We start from the raw sequence: 22,207 nt of genomic DNA on the forward strand, positions 1-22,207 counted from the left end.
ATTTTGTATTCGTATGTTCAAGAAAAGGAAGTGCTTTCTTGAGTGTAATTGCATTGTGTTTCCTCCCCCCTCATTGTTTTAGGTTTTTTTGCCCTCCTCCTTGTGTGTATCTTATGGGCAGTGGATGGAAGAAAAAAAAAGAACAAATGGAACGCGATGGTTGTTCTGAACAAGAGTCTCAACCATGTGCATTTATTGGAATAGGAAATAGTGACCAAGAAATGCAGCAACTGAACTTGGAAGGAAAGGTAAGTTAAGACTGCTGGTTCCCTGTAAAGAGCATCATGATACCATAATGTAGTTTTCTTACTTGTTTGTGTAGTGGTGATTTTTTTTTCCCCCCATTTTATGGTTACTGGTAGCACTTTCTTGAATATATAAATCAGAACTGGAATAATCTCAAATAGCTGAAATCTAGTCATGATTTGTGAAGCTTGCGCTTTGACATCTAAAGGTGGCACACAGGAAGCTTCCTCAGCTTGCTAGCAGTTTTAGCAGGCTGTGAATCATATTTCTATTGGGGGCCAATAATAAATTTAGGAGGCTGATTGCCCATCCACCTTATAAGGGCATCATAGTCAAAGAACAATGATAATACATAGTTCACTAATGTTTTACTCTGCTCATTTAATCTTAGTCTTTTACTGGAAGCAAAGTATTAAATAAGTTGTAAAGATCATAAGTGTTTAATTTAGCTTCATTGTGGAAGAAGACTATCTTGTATAGTCAGGAACACTGTAAATAGCTTTCGTCAAACTTTTAGGGATTTTCTTTGATTACTTTGCTAAGAAATGCAGTTTATGAGTTAAAATACTAATTGTATTTTATGAATTTAGAAAGCAGTTAGTCTGTACCTTTAATACTCAAAAATAATTATTTATTGACTTAGCATCAACTTGTTTTCTCTTGCTGTTAAAATTGAAAAATTTTATTATTATTATTTCTGATTTCAATGACCACATGAATGTCTTTTAAAATACTGCATAAATAGCTATTTTCTCACTCAATAACTATTTGTTGAATGTCTTAGTGTTTGCTATATTGTAGTTGACACTAGGGATGAGAATTGGAGGGCAAGGTTGAGGGTGGTGAACTAGGGGATTTGTACTCTCATTTAATTTTTTTAGTGATTTTACAGATAATGAGCACTGAGAATAAGGAGCTTTAATATCAGTCTCCTTCAAATTTGTATTTCTGTCATTTATATTCTTATAATTGTTATCATTAAGGCTTGTCAACTATGTATTTTAAGTTAGGTTTGAGAGGAAATTTACTACTGTAAAGATTGTTTCATTTTAAAATAGAGCAATATAAAATATATCTGAGTTATAACTCTTGAGCCAAAGTTAAAGACATATTTGAGTAGTTGGTTGAATAAAGAGGCCTTGGTCACGTCTCATGCATTTTTGTTATGTATGTCTCCAAGCTGTACACCTAGACATTTGTAACTGTGATTGATAATTAGCTAGGTAGTGAGAAGCCCAGCCGTTTCATAGGTGACACAGCGGTGAAGAATCTGCCTGCCAGTGCAAGAGACATGAGAGATGTGGATTCAGCCCCTGGGTTTGATAGATCCCCTGGAGAAGGAAATGGCAACCCACTCCAGTATTCTTGCTTGGGAAATCCCATGGACAGAGGGGCCTGGCAGGCTACAGTCCATGGGGTTGCAAAAGAATTGGACACGACTTAGCAACTAAACAACAGCAATTGAACTTTATTGCGAGCTTTAACTGCTTCCAGCAGTTCTGAGGGCAGTAATACCAAACAGCATGCCCACTTGCTTTTCTCAGCATCATGGCTTTAGTACATCTTTCATCAACTTCTGCCATTATATCCTTTCCCCAAGCCCTAGAAATTTGCAGAAAATAATACCTGAGAGCTTGAGCATTAACTAGTACTTAAAACACTTAATTACAGGGAAGTACAGTGTCTCTAAGCCAAAATTATGTGTTAATATTTAGTTTTAATGAAAAATGCTATCAGAGGAGTCTATAGAGAATAAGACTGGTTTAGAGTCAGCAAAAGGCATTCCAGGCAGAAAGAGCAATATAATCATAGGCTTGGACCATCAAGATACAAGAACGAGGTCAGTTTGGTTCCAGGTAGGCACAGATGGACCAAGCAGTGGGATGGATGCTGAGCTTCAGAAAGTACACTTTACTCCTGTCTCACTAAACAAGCACTCGTTTAAAGTAATATTGTTTTCTTTCAATAGCGTGTTCATTGAATGGTGCGATTAGTCATTGGGAAAGGAGGGATTTTATTTTGCATTATTGGGATTTATTTTGCATGTTCCTTTCTTATTTTAATATTTATTACAACAAAGTTCTAGTATATGTAGCCCTTATTTTTATTATGGTCATGGTATTTGACTATATAGTTATATTTTGGATCTGGTGTTTTTAATTTGTTAAATATTCATTTTCTCTGTTTTTGTCTTACATAGTTGAAGCTAGGTAAGCTATGCAACATGAATTTTTATCCTAATTAGCACTTGAATTTTTATTTTTAATAATTACATGCCTTATACCTCTGTTGCTAGCATTGTTTTGTTTATATAATTCGAATTCTACAATTCAGATATTTCTATAGACTTTTGTAGCATTATATTTTGTATTTCTTTTTCATTTCAAGGCAAATGTTTTTATTGCCTGAAGGTCTTGATAATTCTGTAAATAGATGTAGAGCTATATAAAACAATAAAAGATTATTTTTTTAAAGTCTTTTTGAGAGGGGGAAACAACACAATGTTGGTATTTTGTAGACTCAATAAGGAAGATTTTGTACTTTGTTTTCAGAGATCAGTTTTAGTACTTTTTACAGTTGGTTTTATCAGCTGTTCAGTGGAATTACTGCCTTAAGTCTGATCAAACTTAGCCATAGCCTTACTGAGTTATTTGTACATAGCTGACAGGGTTTTGATGCTATTAAGACTTATCCTTTTCTTTCACAGAACTATTGCACAGCCAAAACATTGTATATATCTGATTCAGACAAGAGAAAGCACTTCATGCTGTCTGTAAAGATGTTCTATGGCAACAGTGATGACATTGGTGTGTTCCTAAGCAAACGGATAAAAGTCATCTCCAAACCTTCCAAAAAAAAGCAGTCACTGAAAAATGCTGACCGTATGTATCCTTGTTTTCTTTTTTTCCCCTCAACTCCCAATGTGAGTTAGTAAGACTAATTTAACTGTTTTTTAAAATAAAATTTTCTTTTCAGTAGCCAGTTCATTCTTTTAAAGTATTTTTTTTGGTCTTCACTTTATCTGAAAAAGTCATATTCAATTGTTATTGCTGCTTTGTTGTCTTTTTTGTTTCTCTAATTAAAAATGGTCAATACCTGGTGTAGCGAAGTGGTTCTTAACCAGAATTGGTTCCTCACTGCTCCCCAGAGGCATTAGGAAAAATGGAAGTTTCCTTTTGCTGTCAGTGACTAGAGGGAGTAATGTTAGCATTGAGTGTCTAAATATCCTGCAGTGTGCAAGATGGTTCCTATTCCACAAGAATTGATTCACTCAGAATATCAGAACACCTCTTTGAGAAGCACTGTTACATCAAATGGACTTTGGAAGGCCATCATGAAAACCTAAAAAATTTTAACATGGTTGCTCTGGCAGACTGCTGTCTCTGCACATTTTTAGACTTTCACGGGTAAATGCTGTTTGAATTATACACTTCAACTTCTATACCCATTTTTCTTTTTTTATTTTGACTTTTTATTATGAAAACTTTCAAACTTAAACAAAAGGGGTAGTATTGATATAAGGTGACCCAACCACCAGACCTCAATAGATTTTACCAATTCTATTTTATCATTTCTGTCACCACCAACTCCTCTTCCTCCTTCTTGCTAGAATTTTTTAATGTAACTCTCAGACATCCTGTCCTTTCAGTCATTTCTGTAGTAGTGACTCTTAACAGAAAATTTTCCTTTTAAACGTCATCACACCCAACAAAAGTTGATGATAGTTCATTAATGCCATCTACTGGCCAGTCCATGTGCAGACTGATCGTACTGTCTCAAAGCATCTTTTTACAGCTGTGTTTCTGTTTTGTTGTCTTCAGTAGTTGGTTTGTTCAAACTTGGATCAAGATAGGGTTCGTATATTTTAACCTGAAATAGTTTCTGTTCTTTCTGCTAGCCTTTTTTTTCTTTCTGTGTTATGTATTTGTTGAAATTGGGTCATTTTTCCTATGGAATTTCCATATTCTGAATCTGACTGATTATGTGTTTCCTCTGTCTCGCATATCTTCTATAAACTGTTGATTATACCTAAAGAGCTTCATTTTAGAATTAGCTTGTTCTACATATGTTCATTTCTCTCAGATCAGAAGTCTTATTGTCTGGTTATCCCACTTCTGTCACACTAAGATTGGTTATAGTAAGTTGAGTTGTTAGTCTAATTCAACAGTTAGAAAATTCCTCAGGAAACTTTAACCAAATGATTTTAGTAGTCCTTCATCATGGTTGCAAAATAGTGGCATTTCTAATTCTTTTATTCTTAACTTTTACATTTGTTTGCTGTTTGCTTTAAATGTAGTCTATGGAGAAAAGGCAGGGTAAGCGCTTGTGTACTAATTTGCAGAATAATAGTTTCATTCTTTGAAGGTGAGGTTTTAGGATTTTGGTTAATTTGCTTGGTTTTACTTTGTTTTCTCTTTTTTTAATGAACTTATGAGATGTTATATAGTGGGTGGTTTTTAGTCTGCTTTAGCCATTATCATCGTTACGGAAATCTCAAACATACTAAAGTAGAGTTGCATAATAACATGAAACCTCTTTTGTTTATTCTCTAACTCTTCTTTATTTTATTTTATTTTTTTTATTCTCTAACTTTTCATCAGTGATCTTAACTTCAGGCCAGTCTTGATTCATCATTATCTGTAACCCTACTCCACCCACACTTTTCTCTGCCATCATTTTAGTTTGATGCAAATCCAAGACATTGCATCACCTGTAAATGTTTCTATGCATCTCTGAAAGATAGGGTCTCTTTGTTTAATATAATATAATTATAATAGATAATATTATATATAATATAATTATAATACCATGATCACACAAAAGCAAACATAAAACAACTATAAAAAGAAATAATGTCTTAGTATCATTAAATACCTAGTCAGTGCTCAAATTGAAAATTGTCTAAAATGTGTGTGGGGGTTGGGGGGTGTTGGTGAGCCATTGGTTTGAATCAAAATTCAAATATGATTCACCAGATATTATGTATTGTGTTGACATGTCATTGAATTTTCTTTTTAAAATTTGTGGATTTTTCTCTTCATCTTTCTCTCTCTCTCTATTCAAGAGGCTAAGTCAGTTGACTATGAGAGATTTTCACATACTGGATTTCAGTAATTGTATTCCCTTGGTGTGGTTTAATGTATTTTCTGTAAATTGGTAGTGTCAAAGAGAAACAGAATTGGACATTAAAGGTGGTAAAAGCACATTTTATTCACTACATTTGCAGTAGGGGAAAGAGCTTTCAGTATAGAGTTGAGCTCAACTACAAATACAACAAGGACAAGTGGGATTTATAGTCAAGGAGCATAGTTGAACATGTCAGTAGAGGGAAAGTTACTAAGAGGAGAAATCGAGGGTGTGGGTATTCTTGACTAGAATTTTTATAAAGATAGGCCAAGTTGATCAGATGGGCTTTCTGGCTGGCTCAGAGGATAAGAATCCATCTGCCAGTGCAGGAGACACAGGTTTGATCCCTGGGTCAGGAAGATCCCCTGTAGAGGAAATGGCAACCCAGTCCAGTATTCTTGCCTGGGAAATCCCATGGACAGAAGAGCCTGGAGGGCTATATAATCCATGGGGCCACAGAAGAGTTGCACAGGACTTAGTGATTTAACAAGAACAAGATGATTAGATATAAAGGTGAAGGGAAAAAACTTGATCAGATATCAAGGATGGAAGGATGACCTAGCAGGATTCTTGGCAGTAACTGGGCTAGCTAGGCCATTATCGGGACCCAAGAAAGAGTCTCCATGGATAAAGGGCTCAGAGGACCCTGTCTGAAGTTTGGTCAAGGAGAGAGTCTTTGTCAGTAGTTAATTTAGAAATTTGATCAGATTTCAGCTTGTTGTTCTTTTGTTCCTTTTTGTTGTTCTTTGTTGCTGGAGGGCAAGCCTGCTTCACAGTTGATATAGTGTTCTTGCATCAGTTCAGTTCAGTCACTTAGTCGTGTCCAACTCTTTGCGACCCCATGAACTGCAGCACGCCAGGCCTCCCTGTCCATCACCAACTCCCAAAGTTTACTCAAACTCATGTCCGTTTAGTCAGTGATGCCATCCAACCACCTCATCCTCTGTCATTCCCTTCTCCTCCCGCCTTCAGTCTTTCCCAGCATCGGGATCTTTTCCAATGAATCAGTTCTTCCCATCAGGTGGCCGGAGTATTGGAATTTCAACTTCAGCATCAGTCCTTCCAATGAATATTCAGAACTGATTTCCTTTAGGATTGACTGGTGGAATCTCCTTGCAGTCCAAGGGACTCTCAAGAGTCTTCTCCAACACCACAGTTCAAAAGCATCAATTCTTTGGTGCTCAGCTTTCTTTATAGTCCAACTCTCACATCCATACATGACTATTGGAAAAACCATAGCTTTGACTATACAGACCTTTGTTGGCAAAGTAATCTCTGCTTTTTAATATGCTGTCTAGGTTGGTCATAACTTTCTTCCAAGGAGTAAGTGTCTTTTAATTTCATGGCTGCAGTCACCATCTGCAGTGATTTTGCAGCCCAGAAAAATAAAGTCAGCCGCTGTTTCCACTGTTTCTCCCTCTGTTTGCCATGAAGTGATGGGACCAGATGCCATGATCTTAGTTTTTCTACAGTTTGTTGTGATCCACATAGTCAAAGGCTTTGGCATAGTCAGTAAAACAGAAATAGATGTTTTTCTGGAACGCTCTTGCTTTTTCGATGATTCAGCGGATGTTGGCAATTTGATCTCTGGTTATTCTGCCTTTTCTAAAACCAGCTTGACCATCTGGAAGTTCATGGTTCACGTATTGTTGAAGCCTGACTTGGAGAATTTTGAGCGTTACTTTACTAGCGTGTGAGATGAGTGCAATTGTGCGGTAGTTTGAGCATTCTTTGGGATTGCCTATCTTTGGGATTGGAATGAAAACTGACCTTTTCCAGTCCTGTGACCACTGCTGCGTTTTCCAAATTTGCTGGCATATTGAGAGCAGCACTTTCACAGCATCATCCTTTAGGATTTGAAATAGTGCAACTGGAATTCTATCACCTCCACTAGTTTTGTTCATAGTGATGCTTCCTAAGGCCCACTTGACTTCACATCCAGGATGTCTGGCTCTAGGTGAGTGGTTACACCATCGTGATTATCTGGGTTGTGAAGATCTTTTTTGTGTAGTTACTCTGTGTATTCTTGCATCAGGAGGCATTTAATGCCATGCATTTAGGTTGTTTCCAGTTCAGTTGTGCAGCACAGTCAGGTAGCTAAAGAATCTGCTTGCCAATGCAGGAGATGCAAGGGTTCGATTCCTGGATTAGGGAGATTCCCCTGGAGAAGGAAACGGCAACCCCACTCCAGTATTTTTGCCTGGAGAATCCCTTGGACAGAGAAGCCTGGCAGGCTGTAGTCACGGGTCGCAAAGAGTCAGACACAATTGAGCATGCACAGATGTCTTAAGCCAATTCAAATTACAGGATTTTATTTAAAGTCTTTAATTTTGTATTTCTGTTGATTCTTGAGTTTTTTGATGGCAAAGAATGTATTTCATTTATAGAGTATTTTTCCTGTTTACATAGATGTGGTTGGTTTTTCAAGAAATTTCATGCAATGCTATACTTTAAGGTATTTAGAAGAAAGCAAAATCTCTAAAATCACAGTATCCAGAGGCAATTGCCATCATCTTTGGTAAACATCCTTCTAGATCCCTCTTTTTGAATATATTCCATGGGATTATATGTGAGCATGTGGAGACATATGTTATCACATAAAAATGTATATGTTTACCTAATGAAACCACAGTATAGTCTGCTTTGCATTCAGTGATATATCAGGGAGATATTTTCTCTTCAGTGCATTTAAATACACATTATTCAATTAGGTCAATAATGTTATGTTTTATTTAATCAATTTCCTATTATATGACACCTATTATTTTAAAAGCAACTTCCTTTTAAAAAACAGCACTGTGTTAAATATATTATACAGCACTAATTTGAAAATCATTTTTATGGGCATATTATATATCTGTAGCTTAACGTTATTAATAAAAGAGCTACCCTGACTTCTGGGGGAGTATTATCTGTATTTTCTTGGAGGGTTTAAAATAAGTGTTAGCAGAATCCATTAATTATTATATTACAGTAGAGAATAGTCATAACTTACCAGGTACTGGCACCTTCTTGCCCTTTACTGTTACTCCCCCCACCCCCCCAATCACGTAAATAGCTGTTTTTTCTTTGCAGTCTGCATTGCCTCAGGAACAAAGGTGGCTCTGTTTAATAGACTCCGATCCCAGACAGTTAGCACCAGATACTTGCATGTAGAAGGAGGTAATTTCCATGCCAGTTCTCAGCAGTGGGGAGCATTTTACATTCATCTCTGTGAGTATAAAAATATGCATTTGGTTTTTTTGGTGTGAAATTAATTTTTTTTTAATAAAAAGATTTACAGATATATTTAGTCTTGTTTTTATAAGCAGATTAATAAATTTTAAAGATGATAATTTGATCTCTGTTTCCATCGTACTGCAGTGGATGATGATGAATCAGAAGGAGAAGAATTCACAGTCCGCGATGGATACATCCATTATGGACAAACAGTCAAACTTGTGTGTTCAGTTACTGGCATGGCACTCCCAAGATTGGTATGGCCTTAATGACCTCATGACTGTTTATAATAAATTTTGACAGCTTTCCCCCCTTTTTTGGTTGTTTATCTGGACATGTTCGATAGAGGGCACTCTAAAGTTACATTATGATTTATTTTCTTAACTAATGTAGGTTCATTATTCATTCTTTGTGGTGCTTGCTGCATCCTGACACAGGCCCAAGTTTTCAAAAGCATAGAAATTGTAAATTTCTTTAAAAATATAAGCATAGTTTTTGTTAGTTTACTCTCCTGCAAAAAGATAGAGACAGTGTTTGGGCTTTTTGAAATAGTAAAAAACTGCTTTTCTTAGCAAAGTGAAGCAAAAGCCTCTTATACATTCTGCATCATATTCCCCCTCGTTTTCTGAAACAGAACACAATTTAGTTGTATTAAAGATGGAAGGAGTTTGTGAGTAAGTTGGATTCAAGGTCAGCTTGGGGGAGGGGCTGAGTGAATGGAAAAACTTTAGTATTACTTTCCTGAATATGCTTTGTATCTCTTTGATGAAATATTTCATTGGCGGATATTTTCTGGGACTATTTCAGCAGGGAGCTGGGTTGATCTATAATTATCTGAGTTAATGCATCATCTTGTGGTTTTTGTTATCTTTTTCTGTGTTGTGGTTGTACAAGGTGATTTTATTTCCCATTTCAACTTAAAGCCAAAATATGTGAAACTATTACTATTACTATAGTTTACTATATGTAAACTATAAGTTTACAAAACCTTGAACCTACGATAGATTATAAAAAGGAGAAAGGGAATGAAGGGTGCATAAATTAGGAAGACACAAACCAAAAAAGGGACTGAATAAATTTTACTAAAGTTTTCTTCTTATTTATTCTGTGTTATTATATTCCAAGGATCGTGTTTATTTGCTTTGGCATTAAATGCCTGTACTTTGGAGGCACAACTCAGAGGCTTATGTCTCTGACCAGCAACAACTTATATATAGGCCACTGAAAAGACTGACTCAAATCTAAAAATGGCGTTTTCCCTTAGTTCCATGTAAAGTACCAGTCTGCCTTGCTTGAAAGTCATCTTTAATTGAATATTTTTACATTCAAAACTGTGTGGGTCTAATTATAAAAATGAAATAAAAAAACCTGATCCAGAGAATGCCTTAGGAAAAGTTGCAGTACAATCGTTAACATTGCTAACAGTAAATACTTCTTTCTAGAGATCATGTGATTGAGGCATTAGTTTCCTCAGAATCATAGCTAGGCTTTATATGGTCTACACTACTTCCTGCCTGCCTGTCCGTCCACTTACATACAGTTTTCAATGAAAACATGTTTCTCAGAGGAAGCATTCTATAGTTTTCATATGCTTTTAAGAAGGATAACACTGCTTTAATATCTAAAGTTTGCATTTTATGTTTCCTAGAATATTAGCCTTGTTAGAGATCCTTGCTTGAAAACCACTGTCCCCCCAAGACCAATTTCAATGGGATGAAGGTCTTAGTGAGAAACCCTGGTTTGGGTACTTTGAAACCAGGCACAGTCTATGTAGATCTAGCCAACTAATAAGAAACATCAGTTAGCATTTGTCTCATGTTCTCAAGTCTGTGAGATACCCCAGAAATTTGGGACAGCTCACATCTGTTAGATAAACTAATCAGCAGCATAAACTTAGCCTGTGCATTTACAAGGTATAGTGCTAAGAATATGAATAAGGTATGTTTTCTGTCCTTAAGGGCTGCATCCCAGTTACCTAAGAAGTATAGTAAACACTGTACCAGTAACCTACAGAGCCAGCATAGAGGAGCAAGAGCTGGGTGCAGTAACTCCTGGTGTTAGAATTCATCACTTTCTCATCACACATAGCTCATTATAATATTCATGCTACCTGGCTTCTCAGATTTCTTTCCTCTTCTTAATAATTAGATATTATCACAGCAAGTTTTTGATACCAAATAATAGGGGGCATCTTTGGTTTTCTTATTGGTGAGACCAGGTCACTCAGCAGTGTCTATGTCCAGAGAGCTAGTGTGAGAAATAAAATTGAACCAAACATGACCCATGTTCTCAATATGCTCATTATTATTAAGTAGTTAAGAAACAGTAGGTTACAGGAATAAACTGTTATAGGCAGATCTTGAGTCTTATGTGGTGAAGTCATAAATGAGTGTGGTAGACCTACAGGAAGTTTTGGGCTTACATCATTCAAAATTCACTATTTCTTTAAAATTCAAGCATTGTAATATACAGTTTTAAGGCTAGAGTTGAATGGAAACATTTTACTTGAGTTTATTAATTAGTCTCACAGAATATATTAGAAAATATAATTGCTAAAAGTGTACTGTCTCCCTTTAAACTGGAAAATTAGTGGTGATATTAGTAGATTGACAAATAATCAAATAAACTGCAGAGCTAAAAATATGTAAATATGAAGAATGTTGACTTAAAGATTAGGATTTTTAATAGTTGTGGCTTAAGTTGAAAAAAAATGATCATGGAATATAAGTTAGGTGTGTGAATCAAGTAATAAAAACCCAATAGTACTGCATAATATTTATAGCACTCTTCTGAGCACTTTTACAAATATCAATTCATTTAACCCTTCCAAAATTCTGTGAGTTATTAAGAATGTCCATTGTGGAGCAAAGTATTATAGTCCTACATGTATACGTGCATTCTACAAATAACCCTGAACCTTCCATGGGTCAGTCACTGTCTAGATGCTGGAGATACATTGGTGAACAAGTTAGACTTCCTTTCCTCTTGGAGCTTATGTTTTGGTAGGGTGACAGACAAAAAGCCAGCTAAAGAGATGTCTACATAATGTATTTAAAGGTTAGTATAAGTAGCAAGACAAATTAAAACAGGATAAATACATAGGGAAATGGGAGAGCTTACAGTGGTCAGAAACCTTTATGAAGTGGGGCTGTTTGAACAGAGACCATAATGAAGTTGGGAAACAGAAACTGGCTGTGGAATGTTTCGGGCTGACAGAATGCGAGCAAAAAGAAGACAGAAATGTACGAGGACTGGCAAGGAGGCCACTGTAGCTAGAGCTGAGGGAGGATGGAGAGGGCAAGTGCCAGGAAATGATGCTGCAGAGTAAGCCATGGGCAACATCTTGTCAAATCCCTCGCTCTGTCTAGAGTAAAACTTTCTGTTACCTATGTACAATAGGAGGCCACTTGAGGCTCTCAAACAGAGAATGATGGCTGGTTTATGTTTGGAAGGATAATTCTGGCTGCTCTGTGAATAAGAGCACAGGGGGATATAGTGGTGGAAGCAAAGAGAAAGATGACTGGGCTTTTGTCATAATTCAGGCTAGAAGTTGATGACGATACCTTAGACCAAGATGGTATTGGTAAGGTGATGAAAAGTGACTGATTTACTTAAAAGTTGCTGCTGCTGCTAAGTCACTTCAGTCGTGTCCAACTCTGTGCGACCCCATAGACGGCAGCCCACGAGGCTCACCCGTCCCTTGGATTCTCCAGGGAAGAACACTGGAGTGGGTTGCCATTTCCGTCCCCAATGCATGAAAGTGAAAGTGAAATCGCTCAGTCGTGTCTGACTCTTAGTGACCCCGTGGACTGGAGGCCACCAGGCTCCTCCGTCCATGGGATTTTCCAGGCCTAACAGAATTTGTTGACAGATGGAGTGTAAGAGAAAGTAAGGAGTCAAAGGTGACTCCACGGTTTTAGGATTGAGTGAACATGGTGTCATTTATTGAGCTTAGGAAGAAATAAAAAATTATGTTTTTGATTGAAACGGCTATTAATAGACATTTTAAGTGGAACTGTTGAATAGGTAGTTAAATATACAAGTTGCGTGCCTGAGAAAGGCTATGGCTGGAGATAAAAGTTTAGGAACTGCCAGCCTCTAAAGCTTAGACAGTAAAGAATCTGCCTGCAATGAAGGAGACCCGGGTTTGATCCCTGGGTCGGAAAGATCCTCTGGAGAAGGGAATGGCAATCTACTCCAATATTCTTACTTGGAGAATCCCATGGACAGAGGAGCCTGGCGGGCCACAGTCCATGGGCTCGCAAAGAGTCGGACATGACTGAGCAACTAACACTACTGCTACTAACCGCTAAAGAGAGTAGAAGGTCTCTAGAGTGTGGGAAGAGGGAAAGAGATCTGGGGACTCTGCTCCGGAGCACTGAAGGCAGTTAGAGCAGGTGTGTTTCTGAAGGAAGAATGTGTGGGTCAGATGCTTCTGAGAAAGCTGAGGTGAGGACCGAGAAGTGCTCGTGGGATTCATCTGTCTTGAAGTCCTTAAGGACCTCACCAAGAGCAATTTTGAAACACAAAGTTGGAGAGATTTCAGGAAATGAGATGGTGAGGAAGAGGAGTTTTGCTATAAAGGGGAACAGGGAAATGGGGTGGTGAGAGGGAAGGAGAAGGACATGTAGTCAAGGAAGGGTTTTTTTTTCTTTTTTTTAATGTCAGTGACTGGAGACTTTGTTTATTGATTTGCCACACCACTCGGTGTGCAGGATCTCAGCTCCCCAACCAGGGATAGAACCCGTGCCTCCTGCTTTGGGAGCACGGAGTCTTAACCACTAGACCACCAATGGAGTCCCAAGGAAGGGGTTTCTTTATTTCTGATTAAAGATGAGAAGTGGTTCCAGCATGTTTGGATGCTGTTGAGAGTAATCTTCACAGCCCTCAAACACTGAGTGATTACTTTCCATGTGATAAGTAACACTGAAGGTTTGAATAGTACTATCTTTCAGATATCCTATGTGTTTTGTGGAATATTTGTAGTGTAAGGTCATACTATATAATGGAAAGAGTTCAAACTGGGCAGGCAGCCAGCCTTGGAATCATACTTTGGTTCTTCAGCTACTGACCTGGTGAATTTGAGGAGCTTAACCTGACCTCTGCAGAGAAGGCAATGGCACCCCACTCCAGTACTCTTGCCTGGAAAATCCCATGGACAGAGGAGCCTGGTAGGCTGCAGTCCATCGGGTTGCTAAGAGTCAGACACGACTGAGCGACTTCAGTTTCACTTTTCACTTTCATGCATTGGAGAAGGAAATGGCAACCCACTCCAATGTTCTTGCCTGGAGAATCCCAGGGACGAAGGAGCCTGGTGGGGTTCCGTCTACAGGGTCACAGAGAGTTGGACACGACTGAAGCGACTTAGCAGCAGCAGCAGCAGCAGCAACCTGACCTCTGAGCCTGTTTCCTAATCTGCAGAATGATGCCTCTTTTATGTTAAAACAAAGCAACAGCATGTAAGTGTGATAATGGACTTAGGTACTAATTAGCATACCCATAGTGGCCTTTAGAGATAATTTTCCCTTTGATGTTGGAATATTTGTCATTGTGTGTTATTGGAGAGATCATCTGAACTTGCTACTCAAAATACAATTCATAGACCAGCACGATGAACATCAGCTGGCAATTAGCCAGAAGTGCAAAATATCAGGCCCTCTCTGATTTGCAGGCTCAGAACAGATGTATGTTTAACAGGAACCCCATATGGTTTGTACAGATGTCAAAGTTTGAAAAGCACAGATTTAGAAAGCAAATGCCTGCCTGCCCTATTGTTTTTAGGAGTTGGTGGTGGAAGGTAACATCTCCGCATTCTTAACATGCTTGCAATTTAGAAGTATTTTTATGCCTTACTTTATTGTTTGTACATGCTATTGTGTATGTAGATATGTGACAGGTATCTATGATGTACTATTTCATGGCAGATTCTTGCCGTGTACTCTTGACAGTGTAGGAAATGAAGACTGTCCACATGTGATGACCTTTTCTTTTTTAATTGTTGAAATGCAGATAATTAGGAAGGTTGATAAGCAGACTGCGTTGCTGGATGCCGATGATCCTGTGTCACAGCTCCACAAATGTGCGTTTTACCTTAAGGATACAGAAAGAATGTACTTGTGCCTTTCTCAAGAAAGAATAATCCAGTTTCAGGTATGTTTCTAAATTGCTGGTAAAATCTAAAATGTGCAAACTGTTAGGTTAGCAGCATTCAGAAACATGAAACTCTAATTTAAAAAGTGTTAATACATCCAAATACATGAATCTGTGTTCAGATATTTATCCCGACTTCAAGGGTGCTTAGCCCACATGTTCTTCAGACATGTTAGTCATTCGACCTCAAAGAACTCAAAACTATGAGAATGTTCTAAGAGAAACAGTTAACATCTAATTCTGAGGGATGAAAATTCTTCAGATTATCCAAAAGTAGATGTTGGGTGTTCAGAGAGTCACCTGAAATTATGTGCAGACAACACTGTATATAGTGGTGCATGCATATTTTGGAGGAGGATTCATAATTCTCATCAGATTTATATTGGAGTCTTCTAAGATAGTAATGATGACATGTTAAAAACTAATTAGTCAAAATCTAATTTTTAACTATATTGACTCAGAGGGCCTTCATGAGGACATTTATTACATGAACAAATGACTTAATAGAATAGTTACACTTCCACATGAAACTCATTTGTGGACATCTGGAGGCTTTTTCCGGAGAGATGGCCACACACAGCTGGTCTCCTCAGCCCAGCACTGGGCTGGCCTAGGTGTTTCGAGGTAGGGATAGGGGATTGCCATTCACATCTTGGTTCCTTCCTGCTGAAAGTACAGAAGTTTCTATAATTCTTTAAGTAGGAGGGGACATCCATTCTTTCTTTGTTTTGTTGATGTTGTTTAGTCACTCAGCCGTTTTCGACTCTTTGTGACCCCATGAGCACAGCCTGCCAGGCTCTTCTGTCCATGGGATTTCCCAGCAAGAATACTGGAGTGGGTTGCCATTTCCTTCTCCAGGGGATCTGCCCAGCCCAGGGATTCAACCGTGTCTCCTGCATTGGCAGGTGGATTCTATACCATTGAGCCACCAGGGAAGCCCCCCTCTCTCTTAGGGAGCTCTGAAGCATTTTAAGCATTTAATTATATCACAGATACTGATCTTTTACTAAAGAAATTATACAGGTAGCGGTGTAATTTTACTTAAATGGTTATTCTGAAAGGTATTATTAATTTTTAGTATGTCACTTAAATAGTTTATATTAAAATAAAACCTGCCTCATGTGAGGTTTCCATATTAATATTCTATTTTTAATTAGGGGTTGGAAAAGTGTGGAGCCTGGGAAGTTTATAAATTTGTACTAAATTCTTTTCATGGGTGTTACTTTGTTAAAATTGTCTTACAGTAACACAGTGTATATAATTTATAACCGTTCTTTGTTTCTAAGGCCACTCCATGCCCAAAAGAACCAAATAAAGAGATGATAAATGATGGAGCTTCCTGGACAATCATTAGCACGGATAAGGCAGAGTATACGTTTTATGAGGGGATGGGCCCTGTCCTTGCCCCAGTCACACCTGTGCCTGTCGTAGAAAGTCTTCAGGTGAGACCTCTTACAAGTTGACTTCAGCTTTTTGCAACTGCTCAGCTATGACGTGGCGTAATTTTATTTCACAATAAATTTGATTTTTCTTCAAATCCTGTGATTTGGAGGATTTTTTACACAGTGAAGAAGAAAATCAGAGGAACACAAAATTTTAGCAAGAAAATTTAAGTGTAAATCAGCTTTTGAGCGTTTTAGTTCACTTTGTCTTTATAATCATGTTATTTAAAGAAAATATTTTAATTATCTTTTTTTTGCACATGATAGTTAAATGAAAAACTCACCTGTGTACTTTAATGAAAAATGAAATGTTTCCTCAATGTTGTTTTGATTTTCTGTGAATTGCAGTTGAATGGCGGTGGGGACGTAGCAATGCTTGAACTAACAGGACAGAATTTCACTCCAAATTTACGAGTGTGGTTTGGGGATGTAGAAGCTGAAACTATGTACAGGTACTTAATACAATTTTTTACATCATCCAGAGTTTTTGATGGGGGTGGGTACATGAGACTATTTCCCAGGAGTCCTGTATTAAGAGGTTGATTGTCCTGTATTAAGCAACCTTGTTTTTAAGTTGCAGTTATAAAGTTTGCCATGCTTTTAAGTGATTTCTGTTTCCTCCTCAGATGTGGAGAGAGTATGCTCTGTGTTGTCCCAGACATTTCTGCATTCCGAGAAGGCTGGAGATGGGTCCGGCAGCCAGTCCAGGTTCCAGTAACTTTGGTCCGTAATGATGGAATCATTTATTCCACCAGCCTTACCTTTACCTATACCCCAGAACCAGGGCCACGGCCACATTGCAGTGCAGCGGGAGCAATCCTTCGAGCCAACTCAAGCCAAGTGCCCCCTAATGAATCAAACACAAACAGCGAGGGAAGTTACACAAACGTCAGCACAAATTCAACCAATGTCACGTCATCTACAGCAACAGTTGTGTCCTAACTACCGTCTTTTTGCTAGGACTTACACTGACTTGAGTGCAGCAAAATGTTGACAAAAAAAAAAAAAAAAAAAAGAACAATCTTTTGTGGTTTCTTGGGAAAACTTTTCATACCAGATTATACTATTCAAAAACCCCATTACCTGCAAGTGCTGATTTGAAGTGCAGAAGCCACAGTAAAGCAAAACAAACAAAAAACATCTAAATGTATAAACTTCTGGAAATCGATTTTTTTCAGCTGTTATTTTTGTTTGGTTGGTTTTTGTTTGGTTTTGTTTAAATGGGCAAGAAATAGAGATGTGGCTGAAGTAAAAGTTAATCAAACTAGAAGACAAAAATCTAACATAGTTTTTATGGACCAAGGAACTTGTATAAGCTTTAGTAAAAGGTACATTTTCACCATACCTTTTTTATATCACGTATATAATACATCTTTGTTACCAAATAGGTTGTTCTCCTCCCCACCCACTTTGAGCTTTTGCTCTTAAGTACATTCAGGTTCCAAGCCTGACCATGCTTGTTTAATCTAATTACCATCCTCTTCCAGGTCTTTCTGGTCCAAGGCTGGAACTGTTCTTTTTATTTTATTATTTTTTTAAAAGCTGAAGTCTTATGACTTTTCTTGAATGGAAGGTGTTTTGATTTCAGCAAGTCAAATCTTGTAAAGGCCTGCATTCATATTTCTTTTAAGATTATATGAAGTCTGTGCAAAAGCTTTAAAAAAAAAATGCCTCTGCCTTGCCTGCAATACATGCAATGTACTTAGTCTCTATTCTCAAATACCGTTGATAGTTATTTCTCTGTGTTACTTTTTTTTTTTTAATGTATTTATAGTGGTAATCCAAGAGGTTCTAACATTTACCTGAAATTAAATGTGGCCATTTAGTCATTAATGAGTTAATGGCATGGAACATGTTGGTTTTTACAGTGTTCCCTCACCTTTTCCTGTGCAGAAATGTTTCTACTCAGTCAACATTTGTTCAGGTTTCCTCCCCCTCCTTATCTTGTACATAACTTGTATTATGTGTAAGTTAAACATTTTATTTTGAACTTGGAATATTCCCAGTGATTTCATTCAGCAGGGTGTTTTTCTGCCTTGTTGGCATATGATAACAAAAAAATATCATGCTAAATATTTGCTACCAGCTGGTAGATGGTGCCCTTATTGTATAATGAGGAAAAATCTCAGCAAAAGCGTGGTTTTATTTACCTTTTTTTTGGTGGGGGGGGGTAGCCTAGGTCAAAACATCACTGTAACCTTGAAACAGGATGCTTTTACTAGATGACCAACTAAAATAGCTGGAAGACAATACTTTAGAAATGGATAGCTGTAAGATTATAAAAATGCAAATGTAATTTATCTTTCCATTTCTCTCCCGTTTTTTTGGTCTTCTCTTCCCCAACGTGAGTGTCTTCACAAATGTCACCTACTCAGAAGGCATTTCTTCTCCATTTAAGATTTGATTGCATTCCGGGTTGTGTGCTGCCTCTCTGTGCTGGACTCACCTGTTTTACGTTGGTTTTGTTCCCACACTTTGGTTATACCTTTGTTCAGTTTCTTAGAAATTGCGGCAGACTCATTGGGCTCCATTTAGTACAGGAACTATGTGTGTAATGTTACAGGACATGGTCTAGTAATACAATCATCTTTCTTCGAGTAAAAACTACCTCTCGATTGTGGTAAGCTTTTACTGTCCCATAAAACAGAAGCCACAAGTACCTTAAGGATGCAGAACTGTAACTTCCTGCATATCTTCCCGTACAGAAATTGTCTTTTTGGTGTCCTGGGCTATTTTGAAAAGTTTCCACCAGTAGACTTTTTAAAACATCATCATGAATAGCTTCCCCACATTCCCACCCCACAGCTTTGATAAATCTTCATTACTCATTCTTTTGCTCCGACTATGCCATTGTAAATATAACATCTTTAAATCGCTTTTTCCTCAGTTTTCAAGGGCGAAGTCATTTGTAAAACACGTAGCTAAAGTTATTGTGGTCTTTTCTTTACTGCAAGCCTTTTTAATTACTACAGGCTGCATTATGCTATATATAGCCTTTCTCTCTTTAAGTCTGCTCCTGTCACTAGCTTCTCTTGTAAGCTAATCCTGCCTCATACTTTAAATCTGTTTCAGTGACTAAGGGCAGAATTCTTTGTGGCCTTATCTTTCTTTGTTTTAACTGTTTACTGGCTTTTTCTTGCAAACTTGCTTCTTTCTGAGTAGTATTTATTCTGCTCTCTGTTGAGTCTGGAAGTAGCCTTCACACAGTGCTTTTTGTTCAGAGCGCAGAAATGTTTTCAGTGCTGCTGAAATGGGCCACAGGTTTCCTCCACTTCCCAAGTTTGTTACTTAGTTACCAATTTATGTTAAATTAACTGATAACAAATAAGATGCTTTTGAAGCACAAACTATTCCTCCCCACCGCTGCAACTCAAAATATTTTTTTTTAAGTTTATGACTTTAGTAAAATGAACTTTTGCTTTTTTACTGTTTAACTATGTCTAATTTTGGCTCTGTTTATTTTAATAAGATAATTGAACTGTTAGACTGTAAACCCGTTTCCTCTTCATTGTTAGTTCTTTTTTAAGATTTAAGAATATACTCCTACAGGCCCCCACCCCCACCCCCCGCCACTGTCTTATGCCATTCTACATACCACAAACTGAAATGATTTGTCTGTTATGGCTTATCGTTTGTCAGTAGTTCTTTTGTCAGCTGCTTAAAAATTTTTTTGTGAATTATTTTCAGTGTATAATTTACAGGAGCCTCGTCCTCCAATTATAGTATTGTAGAACGTGGCCCTTCCTCCAGTGGTGGCATTATTAGAGATCCTGATCATTTTCCCTCATAAAGACTCTCAGAATGGTAACCACTTCATTTAAAGTATAGTGTGTTCAAGTTTTTTTGTTTTAAGTCATGTATTAGAAGTATATCCTATGCTTTTATGATTCTATGCAGTTTCTGAAAATATGCATAGAAGCTGTCTCTTATCATTTTAATTGATCACATAGATTGAGAAGGCAAACAAAAAGCTATAAATATAAAATGCCCTTTTTATTTTGAATGGTTTCAGAGTTGAACACTAGTATAATCTGCTGCTGACTTTTCTTAAACCACAACAAGTAAAGATATCCTTATGTGTGTATTAACTGGTAAAATATTTGTCACTCTTACTGCACAGACTTATTTGCGATAACTGGTTAGTTTTTTTTTTTTTTTTTTTAATCAAACTAGTACTGTCTGTGCCCTCACAGGAAATTGTCAACAGTTTTTAAGAACTAAACTATTCATGTTTAATCAGATAATCCATGCAGGGGTGGGGGTGGTGGGGTTCTTCTTTGAATCAAAATGTTATTCAGTTATTAACTAAGTTACTTACTTTTGATTTCAAAAGCAGCTGTGTTTCTGATGAATACTGAACAAATGTGTGTAATTTTCTGTGCCAGACTTTTGACTTTGTTTTCAAGCACTGTAACGTGGGATGGATGGTTAGAAACAATAATATATTAGGGTTTCTATTTAACCCTTTCAGGACTGAACTGTATTTCCTTTTATTAATTTTTCCCTGTGTTGTGATAAATGTTTGCCAGCATTCAGTACTGTGTTGGTCCAGATGTAGGTTTAAATGCTCATTTTTAGCTTATTTCTTGTACCTTGCAGCATGCTCTACGCATTCAGTCCTTAAGGGGTTTATTTTACAAACTGTGCGCCTGTAAGGTTTATTAGCAATAAGATAGAAAATTGAGCAAGTTTATACCATAATTTTGTAGAAAAAAGAATCTGCTCAGTTCCATATTTCATCCATGAGAAACCTGCAATACGGGCAGTTTCAAGAAATAAATAAAAAGGAAATGTAAACCATTGTAAAAGTGTTCTGTTGGACGTGCCTGACACATGTATTATCATCATTGATTTCAGAATACTTAAAGTTTGTCTGTTTATAGTTTTACCTTGCTGTCTAAGCTTCATCACATCAGAGTAATAACTGTACTGATTTTATTTTTCTTTTTTGCATTTTTAACTAGATAGTGCTTTAAAAAGAAAGTTTTGTGGGTTTTTTGTTTTTTGTTTTGAGAGGGCTTGTTTTTTTTTTTATCCTTGTAAATGGGGAAATGGCCTTTGGACAACTCAAGAGTTGTCTCCTAATTCAGGAATATTTTGAACTAATCTCAACATGATTGGAGAGCATTATTTAATGACAGCTTGCTTTTCCAGTATGAGGTGTTATCATTTGGCCTGCTGTATGAAAGACCATAGAATAGTTTGTGCTTTTTCTTGGGGGCTCTTCAGTATGCTTTTTGTTTAATGGTAGTTTAGTCGCTAAGTCGTGTCCAACTCTTGCGACCCCATGGCCTGTAGTCTTCTCTGTCATGGGATTCTCTGGGCAAGAATACTGGAGTGGGTTGCCATTTCCTTCTTCAGGGGATCTTCCCGACCTAGGAATAGAACCTGGGTCTCCTGCATTGCAAGCAGATTCTTTACCGACTGAGCTATGAGGGAAGCCCACTTTGTTCAACAGGGAAACAGTAAAGGGGAAGGTTGTTACATATATTTTAAATCATAGCAAGTTCATTTATCTGACATCCCCTAAAAGAAAAACCGTAAACCAAGTTATCAGGATTTTGCTAAAGACATCTTCTGAAAATAGTGATTGTTAAATAAATAAGTTAGTTGGGGTTTGAATGGTGAGACTTTGAATGGCTAGGATTGGTAATAGCTTCTTTTAAAAAATAATTTATTATTTATTTTTTTAACAGTAGGTCTTATTGGTTATCTATTTTAAATATAGCAGTGTGTACATGTCAGTTCCAGGCTCTTATGTCTAGGTTAAGTAATAGCTCCTTTAGGATTTAGATGGGAATAATACAATAATATATAAAGAGTATGTGATCACTTTCTAAGCAACCTAATGAAAGATCCATTCAGTGTATATGTATGTATTTTTTGTCCCTGGATCCCTAAATGGTTGCCAGTTTAAGAGAAACAGAGGGCAAGCTACATCAGGTGCTAGTGGTGAGGGATCCCAGTAGTAAGTCCTCTTCCCAAAGAAGAATCCTTTTCCCTAGTTTAGTGCTAGACAACAA

At 37.3% G+C, this 22,207-nt stretch overlaps 1 protein-coding gene across 3 annotated transcripts in view; it reads left to right on the top strand.

Moving 5' to 3' along the window:
- Positions 1-20,992, top strand: part of RBPJ (recombination signal binding protein for immunoglobulin kappa J region) — a 107,122-nt gene extending 86,130 nt beyond the window's left edge. For all 3 annotated transcript variants that reach the window (XM_061164503.1, XM_061164504.1, XM_061164505.1), the window contains 8 exons: positions 83-248; positions 2,954-3,128; positions 8,449-8,586; positions 8,737-8,849; positions 14,602-14,742; positions 16,029-16,184; positions 16,533-16,636; positions 16,811-20,992. In XM_061164503.1, the coding sequence (XP_061020486.1) occupies positions 83-248; positions 2,954-3,128; positions 8,449-8,586; positions 8,737-8,849; positions 14,602-14,742; positions 16,029-16,184; positions 16,533-16,636; positions 16,811-17,126 (1,309 nt within the window). In that variant the 3' untranslated portion in view covers positions 17,127-20,992. The remainder of the gene's footprint in view (positions 1-82; positions 249-2,953; positions 3,129-8,448; positions 8,587-8,736; positions 8,850-14,601; positions 14,743-16,028; positions 16,185-16,532; positions 16,637-16,810) is intronic.
- Positions 20,993-22,207: the final 1,215 nt, after the last annotated feature.

Source organism: Dama dama, chromosome 17, assembly GCF_033118175.1.
Source record: "Dama dama isolate Ldn47 chromosome 17, ASM3311817v1, whole genome shotgun sequence".
NCBI classification, from domain to species: domain Eukaryota; kingdom Metazoa; phylum Chordata; class Mammalia; order Artiodactyla; family Cervidae; genus Dama; species Dama dama.